General features: G+C 41.4%; 1 protein-coding gene across 2 annotated transcripts in view; it reads right to left on the bottom strand.

The window, feature by feature from the left end:
• LOC146649616 (calcium-activated potassium channel subunit beta-4-like) overlaps positions 1 to 16,006 on the bottom strand; it is a 42,185-nt gene extending 26,179 nt beyond the window's left edge. Inside the window, exons 1-2 of one of the 2 annotated variants that reach the window (XM_085387759.1) lie at positions 15,458 to 16,006; positions 8,458 to 8,628 (exon numbers count right to left, since the gene is read on the bottom strand). In XM_085387759.1, the coding sequence (XP_085243885.1) occupies positions 8,458 to 8,628; positions 15,458 to 15,688 (402 nt within the window). In that variant the 5' untranslated portion in view covers positions 15,689 to 16,006. The remainder of the gene's footprint in view (positions 1 to 8,457; positions 8,629 to 15,457) is intronic. The other variant, XM_085387760.1, reaches the window with a different exon arrangement.
• Positions 16,007 to 16,370: the final 364 nt, after the last annotated feature.

Genomic DNA, 16,370 nt, shown 5'->3' with positions numbered 1-16,370 from the left:
CCTACCTTTTTGGTAATTTGGAATGTATAATTAGCTATATGGGTGATTACCCAATCCTGATAGCAGGGGACTTCAATTTGGTAGTGGATGATAACTAGATCATAGCACTCCCTCACAGCGACACTCTAGATCAGCTTCAGTTGCTCTTAAAATGTGTAGGAACTTGGGTTTAGTAGATGCATGGAGAGTATTCAACCTATCCACAAGAGATTACACCTTTTATTCTGCCCCCCACAATGCTCCGTCGAGGATTGATTATTTTCTTATGTCAAATTTTATTATGCCCTGAGCAATGTCTTGTTCTATTGGAGGTATACACTTATTTGACCATGCCTCGGTGCTCCAGCATCTGACCTCATTTGGTAGCCGCTTCAAGTCTCCCAGATGGAGGCTAAACTCAAGCCTTTTGCATGATTCTAACTTTCTTCAATTCTCCACTAAAGGAGTGAAGAATGGAGAGCTTCCACCTGAAGCGGGATCTGTATCTGTTCAGAATAAAAGGATTAGGTTAAAACTTAGAGTGGGACAGACATTGGGGTCCTGACAAGCGCTGTCAGAGATCACAGAATACTGTTCTGCTGTTATGCTGAGGCAATTTTTACATGTTGTGATCTGTATTTAAAGTGGACTGTAGTGTTCTGGAAAATTCAATAAAATGTTAATCCCAAAAAGAAAAACCTTTCATACACGTATTGACTGAAACTCAGTTTACACTGACCTGGTTCATCAGTCATGCCTTTCCTTTCTCTCCGCTGAGCAACTAACTTTACCTCACGTGTCCCGTGTAACATGTGATTCAGGGCTGTGCGTTATCTCATCTGTTTCTTACAGTAATGCTAATTAAGTTGACTCCTAACTGTGGGCCCCCAAAAAACTGAGACAACTGTAAAATAGGCACACTCGATAGGCACACTTTAGAGAAACCACCATCAATTTCTTGGAGCGTGTCAGGCCTCTGCAGGTTGTGAGGCCTTTTAGTGATAAATTTTAGGACAGAAGGCAGAGTATTTAGAGACTTCTGATGGCTTTCCTGGATAATGAACTCAGGATGAAATGATTCTGGTATTTTTAGTGTCCAGTGAAGCAGCGGAGAGATTTCAGCCTACAAATTGACAACACAATCTCTTTTTAAGGGCTGACTAAAGTTTTCTTGATTCTTGACTATATGGAAAAATGTCCTCAATCTGTGTCTTTTCAACCACGATGGAGTGACCTTTGGCACAAGTGATTATCAAGAACCTTGGAGATCATCAAACTACACTTTAAATTCATGGCTATGAAACTCCCCAGATCACAGTCTGATCCAGAATCTATTTAAAAAGCCCACAAACCAATCACTTGATGAGACAGGAAGACATGTCCATCAATCAGTATCCAGCACACCACAGAGAGTCACAGTGACGAAGAAGTCACGAAGAAGTGCCATTGCTGTAAACACTGACTCTGTGCATATATTTGATTTATTCCCCCCCCCCAAAAAAAAAAAAAAATCTTTGAAACATTTATGATCGTTCTTCACTAAATCATACGTCATACGATGCAACATCTAACTGACCCGACACGTTTGGTTACAGATGTGGACATCAGTGGAAACATTTGCAGCAGGACCAGTCAGTGCCGAGAAGTAATCCTGCCATAACACCAACATCTGCAGAGCGCTGTGCTGAGATATTACCGAGCTGCAGCGAAGCCAAAGCTGCTTTAGTTTGTTGCTAAGACTTTAGAGTCGGATTTCTGCACTCATGAAATACTTTATGGGCTGGACACACACACACACACTCACTAATGTAACCAGCCTAGCTTGGATTGGCAAACTCCATTAAATTTGAACTGAACAGTGTGTGTGTTTGACAGAAAGCCAGAGGGACACTGTGAGTTTGGACTGATGAAGTGCACACAAAGAATAAAACAGAGCAGGACAGAGAAATTAATCAAACACATCAATCCATCACCATTATGACTTCATAACTTTCAGCTGGATAAACTTACAAAGACCAGGCAGAAACATTTTTTTATGTTATGCATTAAACACTCCCCTAAATTCAGGAGTGGCTCTGTAACTGAACAACCTTGAAGAATGTCTCTTTGTCCCTGCTGCGGCTTTAATCCAGATCCGTCTCACATTTAAACAGGTCTGAACATTACAGGCAGACGTCTGGGGTCATTTCTGTGAGAATCTGCTAATAATTGCTTGATTTCTTTCAGTAGCTCCTCCCATAACTGTGTTTATATCAGCATGTAATAGCAAAGCGTCAGCAGTTTGAGGTTTGGAGGTTTCTCATTTCTTCCCCACCTTCAACTTTTCTTTATATGCTTGTTAATGTTCTCCTGGTCCTGGATTTTTGGACCCAGAGATTTTGCTTTGTTGACTTTTGTTGAATTTTCATTCTAATGTTCTTTTTGCTTTTGAGTTTATTTATACTCATCCTCATGTCCTGCTTTGAGTTCATTCTGTTTAGCCTCTTGTTATTTCTGTCCTGTTTGTATGGTATCCCACTGGTGTTCACAACTTACAGCAAGCCCAAGAAGTGAAAATGGGACATAAGCAGAGATGTTATAAGAGACAGACATAGCACTCCTGAAATAAAAATTTAGGAAATGCAGGTCGAAGTAAAACTCCCAGGGGAAAAATGTTTTTCAAACATTTAATTTGGATCAAACCTTTTAAGTGTTTGTATTTTAAGATGAGACTTCCCTGGTGGTTCTATAGATTTAGTTTTATTTCCTGGTGACTACTCAAATAAAAATTAGCACTGGGAGGAATTTCAAGATGGCTGCCTATTTATGACATCTTGTTCTGGAAAGACTTTGACATAAACTACATGAAGAAAAGTACTGGGCTACTCTCACATTACACCCACAGGAGCTGCTCAACCATGGAAACCCACGCCATGAAGCTCCTAGTGCACAGTTTCTGTAATGATGATAATGACAGAAGAGGTTTGGAGATCTGCAGTTACTGAGTCAGTAGAACATTGGAAACCTTTACATTCTGCTAACCCACTGAGTACTTGTGGACCCCAAAGTGTATCACCATCACCAGAAAAAACAGGAAGAGTCAATATCCACACACTCTGCCCTGCAGATGACATTATATAGAGTTAGATTGCAGAAAGCTGATTGGTCGTTGGATGGTTTTCATGTTATTGTGCTATAGATCTGACTGGCAGCACAAATTTCTGTAAGAAATTAAAGAAAGTTAGGCGAAAAACTTGACATGGCATTGGATATAATCCAGACAGAACCAACAGGGAACCCATCTAAACAAATTCCATCTTTAAAAGCACCTCTGGTTCAGCTCATTTTCTTCATGACCTTTCAATGACAGACTGGGAACCTTAATTGCAGTTGTGTCTAAAATGGATGTTGTGGCTGTAAAACAGCTGAAGAGAGATAGAAGAAGAAGAAGACAGACACTCTGAGTTAATTGGTGTTGTGTCTATGGGGGGGGATTACTTAATGGAGCCACCTGTGGACCAAATGACTGACATGACATTAAGATCAACAGCAGCACAGGCCAACTGAATTTGTTCATGTAAAGCAAAGGCAGGAAAACTGAGGTGCTTTAAGAATAATGCAGTAAACAGAAGTCAAATCAATATCTGCACATCTGAGGATTACAGATAGCTATCATCAGGATTTTATCAATACTGGCTCCATTGATCTGTATCAGTACTTATCAGTATTCTTAATGTAATGGGACTAAAATGCAACAGTCTTCTCCAAGCTCTCCAACAACCTTCCTGCTGCACTTTTCATGTCACCTTCAGAGATTTAAATTAGGAAACGGAGAGCATATCCAGCCACATATTTGTTTTCACACCTGCTGAATCAAGTGAACACGGCGCTTGGATTTACGCAGTGATGCACGAACACACACACAGTAATGTAGGCACACACGTAAGAGATTGTCAGGTTTTAATTAAAGCTGCAGGTCTGAGTCGTTATCTGATCAGAAACACCAGCTTATCAGTTCGTGGTTAAACACAAGCTGAGAGCTAGACATGCCCAACACACATATTTCACTTCTGCTTTTGTGACAATTCTCAAACCACGTCATAACCAGAAGCAACCCAAAATCACAAATGGCCAAAATGACCTTTCTTTTACCCCACGGTCCTTACGAGGTCTGAAAATGACACGAGTCCTCATGAGAATAGCTGGGCGAGTACACTTAAATACACACGCTGAGTATAAAATCTCTTGCAGCTCATTTCTCTGCTCGTGTCATCACAGTTCATTTCTCCTCCAACAAAAATGAAATGAACTCCTGACCCCAATAAACATGAAGTGGTTCAGCAGGTGTGCGTCACTTTGTGTATCTGCAGCCGGTGTGTGCGTGTCGTCTACAATAACCTTCTGAGAGGTTACCAAACAGACATATCGATGCGTCTCGCCTGCTCGTCTGAGATCTGCTGTGGCCCTGAAGACACATTCTGCCGATATGTCATTTATTAAAATCATGATTGGCTAAAATCCCAGCGCTGTCTTTTTTTATACCCCTGCTAGCAGCACACAGCCTTTTATCGTTTCATCTGCCTTTACAATGAGCTGAAGTCCAAACAGCTTCAGAGAGGAAAAATATCACGACAAAGTTTCACAATCTTTGTCATCTGAGACCACATGAAAGCTGCTTAAGACAGCTGTGGTTCAAACCATCTATTACTGCACTGCCCCAAACCATATGCTCTATATAAAAGACACACCAGCACCCTGATCACCCATCTGCTGTGGACATTTGGCCATTTGAAGCCTAAACTTTAGCATTTTGAGCACCAGAAAGAGCCAGAAGTGACCGTATTTGAACAAGAAGCTGGAGTGCTAAGTTATCAGCTGATGTCAGCTGGATCTATCCATCGACTGCATGAATTACAGACACAGAACTGAAAAACTAAATACGTGTTTTTGTGTTGGTTGATTGTTTTTTTGTTTTTCTTGTGTTTTTACAAAATTAGAAATGTGAAAATTCCAATTTTTTGAATGTTTGTAATTTTGTAATTTCTACGTTTTATACATTTTTACAGTTCTTAAAAAAAATCCTTCAAATGTTATCAAACTTCCATTCAGGGTTTTAACCATGTTAAAATGTTCATAAAGACAGCTTGATAACACCTCCTTGAAGTTCTAATAATCTAGTCATGGGAGTTCCATACGCCTCCTGTTTATGAGGGACAGCCAGTCTGAGGAAATTTACAGCTCACTTCAGACTGAGGGCCTGCACCAGTGTATGATAAAGAACGGTTATTTTGAACTGTGGATCAAGCAAAGCTGCTGTTTTAAAGTCCAAGAACAGAAATACAGAGCTGTTGTTGGTTTCTCCTTGTTGCTGAACATAGAGTAAAATTCAAATTTCAACCATACCCTTCTAACTGCAAATTTTCCACACAAACTCAGCACTCAAAGAGGTTTTTAATCACAAAACACTGTATTCTTTAAGTGCTTTCTAACTACTGCACTCAGACTCACACACTTAAACTTGTTCACTGGAGGAGCCCGGGATCAAACCACCACCCCACTGTTCCAATCACCGGCCCCATGTTAAGCCATGTGAAACATGGCGACCGTACAACCAGAACCCAGCACTGGTATTATATTCAAACAGCACTCTGTGTAGCACGTCTCTGAACACTCAGTTTCATGTTTTTTTTTTCCTCTTGGATCTTTCTGATGTCACACAAAGATATAACCCTAAGATGGTCATCTTGGGCACAGAAGCCCTGCCCACCTTCTGTGCTGTCTTATAGCTTATTTGAGACGAAGGAGCTGCTTGAGGCCCAGGATAAGATATGGCTTATTTTTAACTATGAATCATACAAAGCTGCTGTAAGAGAGTCTGAAAACAAACCCGTGGAGGAGGACGTGAGCACCAAATGAAATCATATTTCATTCGGTGCACCTGTCTGTTTATGATCGCTGTATACCTGTGTGTGTGTGATGCACACGCGCTTATTATTCCCGTTATGAATCTGGATGTTTACATTGAGGAATCTGTGAGGAGCTGATGACGCTGTGAGGCAGGCTGAGGACCCGCCAACAAGCTCATTTTTGTCTTTTTGCCAACATGTTAACGATGTTTTGGTCTTGAAGGAGACGGAGCAATAAAGGTTTTATATTTGAAGCAAGGAACCCTCCCCTCCAACCCTCGCCCACCCCTTTTTCAGTTACATGTAAAGGTCACCCAGCCGACGAGCGGTGCGACATCCGTCCTTTTCCAATTTTCAGCCTCTCTCTCTCGACATTAAAGGATTTCTGAATGAAGCGTGACTTCTCTCTCTCGCACTCTCTCCGTTTCTCCATCTCCACATCATGGGTTGCCATGGCGACTGAGCAGCATCGATGACGCCCCGTCTCTCCCCTCTATATTTACTCTGTTGCTGTAGCGACGACCCAGGCATGCACCAAAGAAGAAGAAGCAGCAGCAGCACAGACTTCTGTGTTTATCTCTGTTACTGTTTGATTATTTTGTTGCATATTGTCCTTTTGGCCCCTCGTGGGGGGTTTTCTGCACTATTTATCCAAATTTATGTGGACCCATCCAGATTATGCAAGCATGTCATTGCTATGAAAGATTCAGCTGTTTTGGTTTCACCAGATATTGAACCTGACTACATGGATGTGCTTTCTTTCATGACCCACACAGCTAAAGTGGAAACCCGGAGGGGTTCAAACTGTAAACAGCCAGCCCTCAGACCCGGAGTCACGCAGCTGTGCAGTGTTTACCATCAGCTGGTTGTTAATGGCGCTCTGAGTCCTTCATTCACACAGTGAGCGGATCTGTTTAGGTTCACCTCTGACTTTAGATGCTGCGATACAAAAACAATCAGACTGAAAATCTCCTGACACTCAGATGGAACTAAAACAGCAAAATATGGCAAGATCACTGCAACACTTCCATTTTTTCCTCATTTCAGCCATTTAACCTCTGACCCACTGAGGCATAGACCACCTTTTATCAGGGTACTCAAACTACTTACTTTAAATCTGCCCTAAATCTGCTGTTTCAGTGGTGACGTTCATATGAAACATGGCCAAAGATTTAAATAATGTGGCTACAGTTATACCCATTAGCTAAATGTTAAGTTTCACATCAAATTTCCAGTCTTGGGTCTGTATGATGTCACCAAGAGCAGATATCCCTAATATGGTGATTGCCTGATATGTTGTTGCTGCCATTAAAACTCAGACAGTTGTTTGTGTTCATCCGGAGGCGCCGTTCTCAGTGAACACAATCAGCTTTCCCGGATTATTGCATTTGCCTCAAGATATTACAACTTAGGGGTGTTCGTGCAGTACAAATACCACTGTAGAGTACTCAGAGTACTTCATTTCTGAGTAATTGGCAGCCTCACTGTTAATATTTTGTAGTTTGAGCTGCTGTAAATCTCCACATTTGGCAGCAGGAATTAAAGCTTTTCACTCTTCACTCATTGTGATGCTAAATGAAGGGTCAGTAATTAAGCTTGTAGTGAAATCTCTCACACCGTCGGTGAGGTGAGGTGTATTGTACTAAAATAAATGATCTGTGAAAAGAGAGACTGGTAAATCAAATTTTAAGCACTCGTATGAGCTTACGTGTTATTTCATGACACGATGATTATCGTCCATAATCATTCAGACATTTTGAATCCAACAGCCTTGGTTTTCAGGTCTGCCCCAATTCAGATGTGTAATAGCAACACTGATTCACAGTGCAAAGCTTATTAGTTTCATTTAAAGGCTGTAAAACTGGCCTTTAAAAGCCAGCCTTTAATACAAAGCTAGCACTGGCATCAGTCAAATATGAGACTTTGAGCCTGGAGATCTGGACAAACCAACGAATCCTGAAAAACACAAACAAACCGAAGAACAACTGTCCTGACTGCAAACTGTACAACTTTTTGACTGAAACCTGCTGTTTGGTCTCTGGGCTGTAGAAGAAGACCCAGTTCTAAACATTAGCAATAGCCCTCAACCAAGTGCACACAGTAAGTGAACAGGAAGTGATCTGAAAGTAGCAGCAATGCTTCCAAAGGTGAAGATGACGTTAAAGGTCGTGTGGGCAATCTGATCACAAACGTTCAAAAAGGCTGGCTGTTGATTTGTCTGATATAAGAGCTGGAACAGCTGATTTTTTAATAAACTATTTCATCCACAGAATGAGCTGTCATATGGGCTGAAAGGATTAATCAATGAATCAATTAGCTGACATTAAATGCTTCAAACTGGAGAATACAGCTTATCTGATGTGAGAGCTAATTTAAAAAGTAAATGAAGGAAATAAACAGGTTCAATAAAATCCTCTTTAGCGCTGAAACACGATGAGCGTCTCTGTTTTAATGACCAAACAGCGGATACAAAGTAGTTCGGACTATCAGGACAGCAGCTCAGCATCATCAGAGCCTAACTGATAAAGAAAAACATTATAAAAAACATGCCGCTCACGCCTTCACGTCACACAGTAAAACGAGGTGTCGTTACCTTTGGGTTGAGGACCAGCTGCTGCTCGTCAAAGTGCAGCAGAGCCACAGAGTTGGACTCGGAGTTGTTGACAAAGATCTGCAGGCAGGGGTAGAGCGACGTTCCCTTACAGTCTGCTCCACATGTGAACACGCACTCGAACATCTCTTCCGGACGCAACACCGACACCACCTGCAAGAGGGGGAGCACACGATTAGTGATGGATATGTTAGTGGACTGCGTCGATTCTGATAGCTGATTCGTTGAAAAATAACATCTTTTACTGGTAATTTTATTTGAAATATACATATTTGCTAATTGTCCAATTTTCTGTGAGGTAAATTTGAATGTTTTGTTTGGGTTTTTAACCGAAGGTTGGATTAAGGTAAAAATAACATGATTTGAATGTATCATGCTGATTTGAAGGCCTGGGAGGAAAAATGTGTTTAGGATGAGTTTTAAAAATGGACTGTTGAGGTGACTGTTTAACATGCAAAGACAGTTTATTCTATAACCTTTGGGCAGCGATAGAGAATCCTGTCCCCTCTGAGTTTCCACTTAGATTTCTGTATATGTAGCAGCAGTTGGTTAGATGACCTGAGAGCTCGGGGTAAATACCATTTAAGGATTTAAAAACAAATACAGGAACTCTGACTCAGTGGAGCTTATAGGACTTGATGGTGCAATCCTTTGAGTAATCAGCACTGCTTCCTGCCTGGGGTCCTTAGTGGGTGAGCAGTAACTGCTTCATTAGGGTCATCAGATGGGCATCTTCCATCCTCAGTATTTCATTGATTTTATTTCCACAATACCTCCAGAGGACTCAACATGACACCTGGCGTCCTTTTTCTTGATCCACAACCAGTCACTACTTCGCTCAGTGCCCTCGCACTCCCATCCTCTTCAGGAGTTTTGGTCTTGACAATAAGCCCTCTACACTCAACCTCCACAGCAAGATTCTGCCTGAGCTGCTATTATGACAAGCTTTCCCATTCATATGGCTCTTCAACTCCAGATTCCCAAAGTACCATTAGTTCCAGAATGTCTAATATCTTCTGCAAAGCTGATCGCAACATGAGGTCTGGCCTGAGATTAGTTATTGTTCCTATCAGAAAGACCAGTGTGATCAGGGTTGACCTGCATCTTCCAGGGTTATGCTTACTCTTGCCGATGACTTCACAAGAAGTTCTCCTGCTCTCATGAAGGGAATGAGGCTTGGTATTCAGACCACTGTAGGAGCGAGGGCATTGGCGTCAGTTTTCCTTCCTTATGAGATAATCACCATTTGTTGCAGGACCTGGTTGTGGAAGTTGTACATTTCTAGGTGTTGTGGCCTTGGGACAGGCTTTTTTTGCCTGAGAGTTGCTGGAGTTTGGCAGAGAGCATACATATGGTCGTCTCCACTTCACTAATGGACGTTTTGGGCTGTAGGGAGGATATTGTAGGTGACTCTGATTATAAAGCTGAGTCTGCTTCCTTCCATTTTCCAGAGATCCTTCCAGTTGAGCTTGTGATGTTTCAGTTTTTCCCAGCTGGTTCACTGGCCCAGCATCGGAGATGGACTTGTGCCACATTGCTCAACTTGTCCCAAATCCAAGTCCTGTCCTGTCCTGCTGAACGTGTCCAACTACATCTCCACGCTCGAGAGGAGACTGTGCTTTCTGCACAGCCTCTGACGGAGTCCACATCCTTGCAGTGGGAGCAGCAGCTCTCTTGAGGCTCAGTCAGCATCAGTTTTTAGTAAACACTTATATCTGTGGGAACTTTTGTTCATGCAGCTTTTAAAAATGTGTGGACACAGAGTACAGTCTAAATCTTTTATATGTCTGGATGTTAATGATGAGCGATGGCGGAAACTTGTCTACCGGCTCATTACTGGACTCAAACAACGACCTCGGGCATGAAAATAAATATCAATGTCCATGAGAAATAATCAGTCAGTCTTTGCAGATCTGATAAAAGTCAGACCGCTTCATCACTCAAGAGGTCACAAAGCTGCAATAATGTCGAACCATCGTGATTGATGTGTTATTAAGCAATGGATCAGTGAATGACAGAGCAGACGTGCTCTCTGCCACATGACTTTGGACTTCCAGTCTCCATAATGCATGAACATTATTCCAAAATGATGCAATAAGCTAAAAGCCAAATAAATCAGGCCGGTATGAATTCATCATCCACAGTAAACAGCTGGGAGTGCAGGCTGTGGCTGCCTGTAATTTATACCACGAGAAGTCCCAATGGCTTCAAAACGCTGTGCAAACACTTTTAACGATCCAGAGCGGAAAGTGATGCAGCACGAGCGAACCGAAACAGCTAAAGGTGGACGCTTTGTCCTGACCAGAGATGGGCAGTAACGCGTTACTTGTAACGCGTTACTGTAATCTGATTACTTTTTTCGAGTAACGAGTAAAGTAAGGGATTACTATTGCAAAAACGGTAATTAGATTACCGTTACTTTCCCGTAGGAACGCTGCGTTACTGCGTTACTAAGAATGTCTCACGACAGTGACGTAAGCGAGTGCGCCGTTAGTGACAACAGCTGTGTGCAGATCAACAATGGATCACATATCGATTGTGGGAGAGAGTATGAGCGTGCAGCGTGGAAGTACTGACCTTACTTTGAGTAGAAAATAGGTTTAAATGTTAAACTCATTTATTCAACTCAGAGAATGTTGCATATAATTAAATTTTTGCTTGATGCATAAAGTTAAAAGATTAAAACTGATAAAACAAGTTAAAAAAAAGAGACTTTTCCATTTGATTACATTTTGTATGATGGATTATGTAGAAAAAGTAGAATTGGGCTGAAAGATCTATCTATATTTATCACCTGTTCAGGTTGTAAATCGTGTTTTTAAAAAGTAACTAAGTAACTAAGTAATTAATTACTTTTGAAAATAAGTAATCAGTAAAGTAACGGGATTACTTTTTGGGGGAAGTAATCAGTAATTAGTTACTGATTACTTTTTTCAAGTAACTTGACCAACACTGGTCCTGACAACAAAAATCTAAATAAATGACTAACTCAATCATTAAAGGCCTCAGGCTGCTTGAGCTGTGATTTCAAACAATATGTTTTAGTTTCTGTCAAAACTAATGGTCATGTTTTTTTCTTCTGCCATGTACAGCAAGAAGAGGAATGTTTGAACCCAACGAGAAGTTATTTAAAGGGTAATTTTGTATTCTGAGAGCAGCAGGAGCTCTAAATGGAAATATTGATTCATTCAATCTAATTTATCCATTTTAAAGACGGAGAATCCGTGACCAGGATATCTGAAGAAACACTGAGATTTACGAGTTGTTATTTGGGAAATTCAACGTACAAAACCTGCACAGCTGTCTTGATCTCATTCAGGCTTGTTGCCATTTTTCTGTCACTGGTTCTCTGGCTCCGAAGCAGGAGAATGCTGATTGGCTTTACCAACTGGGGAAACAGCTGCCAGTGAGCAGAACTCCAGACCGACCTGCTGCATATGAATCGAAGAAAAAGTTTAAAAATGAAACAACTGAGATGTCTGGAAGGAGATTCAGAGACACCGTCTGTGACCAAAAAAGATTCCCCTGAAAATAATAGATGGATTCGCTACATGAACAAAAAGCTGAAACTAGAAAAACTGATTGGCTGCTTGTGTTTTCTCAATATGTTTCTGATGGCAGTGGAGTTTGTTAAGACTGAAGGTAATAGACGGAAGTTTGTCTCCCTTTCAGTAAAAATATCTCACAAAGTAATTATACTGCCTTCTTCTCACAGCAATCATCCCTCTGATTGCACAGTGGTGGCCTCCTATTCAGCAACAAGACAATGCAAAATAGCTTTAGAAGTTACCAAGATGCAGCTGCAGGTAAATTAGTCAGTTGAAGCATCAGAAAAGCAACAAAATGATGACGAACTTGTCAAAATGTTGACTCATTCAAGCTTGTCGTTTCAAATTCCTACTGGGTGTCTTCCTCTAGATAAAGGCTTAAAAGAATATGAACTTGCCCTTCTTTCAAAAGATATTCTGTGAAGCTCAAAATACTGTAAAACAGCATAAAGCACTCCAAGTTCCACCTTGAGCCCGGCCAATTTATAAGCAGGACGATATTATTGGCTACCAGCCGAAATTTAAAAAGGGAAAATAAAACACCCTTCAAAAACATTATACGTATCGCTGTCTTTGTCCACCAGAGGGCACTTAGGAACTTCCCTGCTAATAACACGTGTTGGAACTTAAATAAATATGTACACATAACAAATATCAGAGAAGCCTGTTTATGTTTTGTGTGTCATAAAGAAAAAAACAATACCGGACAATATTTGAGAACATCGGAATTTTAAATCACTGAATATCTGTTTGATTAACCTGTAGTTCCATTCTAAAAGTTCCTCTGCATCTGAAAGTCTTACTCCCTGAGAAATGGGTTTGGTGAAGATAAACAATCTCAAGAAACGTCATATGGAACGAAGTTCCTCTCTAGAAATAAAAGTAGATTCTTAAATGATTGTTAATATAAGCTTTTGTCAATCTAGCGTTTAAGCTTGTGATTTGGCATTATATAAATAAAATTGAATTGAATTGAACTGAACTGAATAGTTAACAGCAAGAAAAAGACGATGAGCTTAGGGAAATGTTAAGGTCAGCCTTCTTTCTCTGAGTAAAAGCTTAACAAGGCTTTAATTTTGGCCGTGGTCCATCAATCTGGCAGGAAAAATAACCATCATCACTGCAAGGTCCATCCAAAAACATGGATTCCCACAATGGAAGGATTAAAGAATCTTACAGAACTTTGTTTGTAACTGGTTGGATCCACTAGAAACATCGACATCAAAACAACACAATGACAAGGTCAACATAACATTACTAGAAATGTAGGTTGCACCTTAAAATGTTCTAATTCTGCAGAGACAGTCACTGAAATTGAAGTTCAACTAAGGTTGAGTTATGCTTTTCTTTCTGTGTCTACACTGCATGAACTGCATGAGAAAACTGCAGATTTTACAAGTGGTATATTAGGGTTTTTTCTAGAACTCCTTCTACTACAAATTAGGAACTTTCCAAGCATAAAGCAGGAGTAAAACTTCAGCTGTGAAGGTTACCTTTGAAAAAAAGAAAGAAAGATCAGTTTAAGTGCAATATTTGGCTTTTCTAATGCATTAATACGTATTTTCTTTGTAAAAAACACAAATATAACAATGTCATTCTTTCTCAATATCCCATGTGTAGGACTTTCTCTGTGATCTTCTTGTAATTTATAGCTAAATACCAACTAATACCAAGTAGTTTTAGAGAGTTATGAGGATGGTTTCCAGGAAATGGAAGAGAAAATACCGAAAGTTAAAAATAATCCTCTGGGGGATAAAAAATGTCTGACTGCTGGGTATCCAGTTAGCATTTTCCAAATTTGAGGCTTAAACTAGAACTACAGCATGTTACCTGTGAGGTTAAAGTTAGCAAAACCTCAGACTAACATAGAATCTGGACTACAGATGTTAGACTCAGCTGTCAGAATGACTTTAATTTAGAAACAACAGCGAGGGCCGCGTTCACTGACAGACGACTGACAGTTTGTGTCAGATCACCTCGGTCAGACCGGCGGGATCCCCCTCACTGTCCATCAAAGTCTGATAACTGATCTGCATTAGAGTTTGCCCTCAGTTATTACTGGACACTTCTCGAGTGGCTGAAGGAGATTAGCACAGATAATCTGAGTCAAACTCACAGAAATCCTTCAATATTGATCTCAACACCAGGAATTCTTCGACATGGTGCTTCTCGTCAGTGTGTCAGTGCAACATATACTAGAGTAAATATGTCAGTGACTTTCTAGTAAACAATTTGGACTTTCCTAAAAACTGCAGCATAACAAAAGAGGCAAGTGGATCCTTTCACCTATAAGTAAAGCTGCAGCTTTGTCCAGTTAATGCACAGAATTTCAAAAAGCTGTGAATTCATTAAGTTCACATGATTAAAAACAGAAAAAATGCAAATACTGGACCCAGATCCACAGGAATCAACATTATTTTCCCTTAAATACTTTTTTTTGTCTGAATCAACATTAATACTTTATAAAATCTCCAATCATGCCGACGTGTCCCGATCCTGACTCCAAAATCTGGATATTGAGTATCGATGGAAATGTTTACTCCACCATCAGCAACGGGAGACCTAACAGAGAGTTGGCAGCCTGGAGGTGTTTCTCACTTTTATTGAACTCATGGTGACATACGTACAGTGGTGAGTTGGCTTAATGTGTCTACTCCACTCCGTGTGTGAGGAGAAACTAAGGAGACTGTAAATAAGTGCAAAAAGACTCCCACACTGAGCTGAAAGCAGACGAGTGCACATATGAAGAAAATAATGTCAGTATTATGTTAAAAACTGCATTTATTTTGGTCCTGACTTCACTTATTATTTTACTAACACTGAAGCACTCCTCTCTTTATCAACCACTAATACCACAGCTGATAATAACACACTTACACAGTCACATCACTAATTTAGGCTCCAGGTAAAGCCACCCTGCTGCCGCTGAGTGTTAGTAGCCTTATAGCAACACTACAGCAGACATATGTTTACTATTTTTCAGTACTTGTGATTGATGTACTTTTAATGTGTGTAATTAATCAGTTAAAGTCCTGGTTGTGTCAGCAGTTCCTGCGAAATGCTGAAATCCTTAACAGCTCTCAGTATCCTGCAGTAGGCTGCAAGTTATTTTTTTTCTTTTTATAGAAGAACTATTAATAGGCTGTGTGCTAAAATAATATTTTAAAGTGAAGTACTATAGACAGTCAAAGCCTGCCCTAGAAATGTATTGTGTGATATCAAAAGTATTTAACTGCAGCGTGTACTGAGTGCAGTAGCAGTACTACAGTAAGTGTGGTAGCAGCAGTCCTCACTAAAACTACTTCCACATAAACACACCTCTGAAAACCAGCACAGCGTGAACCCCGACAACAAACGACAAGAAAAGTCGGGTTCAGTGTGTATTTTAACTAATACTACCACTAACCTGACTACTACTACTACATCTACTACACCTCCTTGTACGGCGGCGGCTCCGGCAGCAGCGGCGGTGGCAGCTCGGAGCTGGCAGCCGGGCTCACCGTGCAGTTGGCCGGCTTGCTCTGGAGGCTCTGCAGGGTCGGGCTGAGCCAGCAGAAGCCCAGGATGAAGAGGCTGAGGATCCCGCAGGCGATCAGGAACAAGCCCAGCCGGATGCTCTTGTCCTCGGCCTCGGAGTACTCGTACGACACCCGGATCTTCGCCATGGCAGCCCCGCGGAGACCTCCGCCGGCATGGAGAGGAGGAACGGAGGAGGAGGAGGAGGATGGATGCACGGAGGATGAAGGAGGGGAAAGAAGAGGAGGAGGCGCTGCTCGCTGTGTGCTGAGAAACTGTTGAGTTTAAACGCGACCGCTTTCGTTCTGTAAGCGCTTCATCTGTCCTCCCTCCTCCCCCTCTGCCTCTTTTATCGCCCACCTCACCCCAGCCTGCCCTCCTTCTCACCCTTCACCTCCCACTCTCCTCACTCTTCTCATCTTCACTGCAAAAGCCCAAACAACCCTGGAACTTTCTACGATAAAGGCTCAGCTCACCAAAATCACAACACACGCGCTCAGCGACGTGGCCAAAACTGTGTGGACACCTGTGTGGCCATCAGGTTAGACACTTCTGCACATAACTCTGTCAACAACAAGTCTGCTTTCAGCTGGTTTGGCGTCAGCAGCATGCACTGACGTCATAGCGAGTGATAACGTTATAAAGAGAAAGCAAAGACTGTATATAAACTATGGCCACTGTGTAGTTTTAATGTTAATGGAGCCAGATGTGACCACAGGGAAGAGGTCCAATCAGACCCAGACACCCACACTTCCCCCTCCAGCTCCTCAGAGAGGTCACAGGTCAGCTGAGAGTCTTTCCAGGGTGTCCTGTGTCAAACGAAGAGGTCTC

The sequence above is a fragment of the Rhamphochromis longiceps genome, linkage group LG17 (assembly GCF_057381845.1).
Source record: "Rhamphochromis longiceps isolate RC_006_pf linkage group LG17, R_longiceps_female_GT1.1, whole genome shotgun sequence".
NCBI lineage: Eukaryota > Metazoa > Chordata > Actinopteri > Cichliformes > Cichlidae > Rhamphochromis > Rhamphochromis longiceps.
This window is presented reverse-complemented; position numbering and strand designations above follow the sequence as displayed.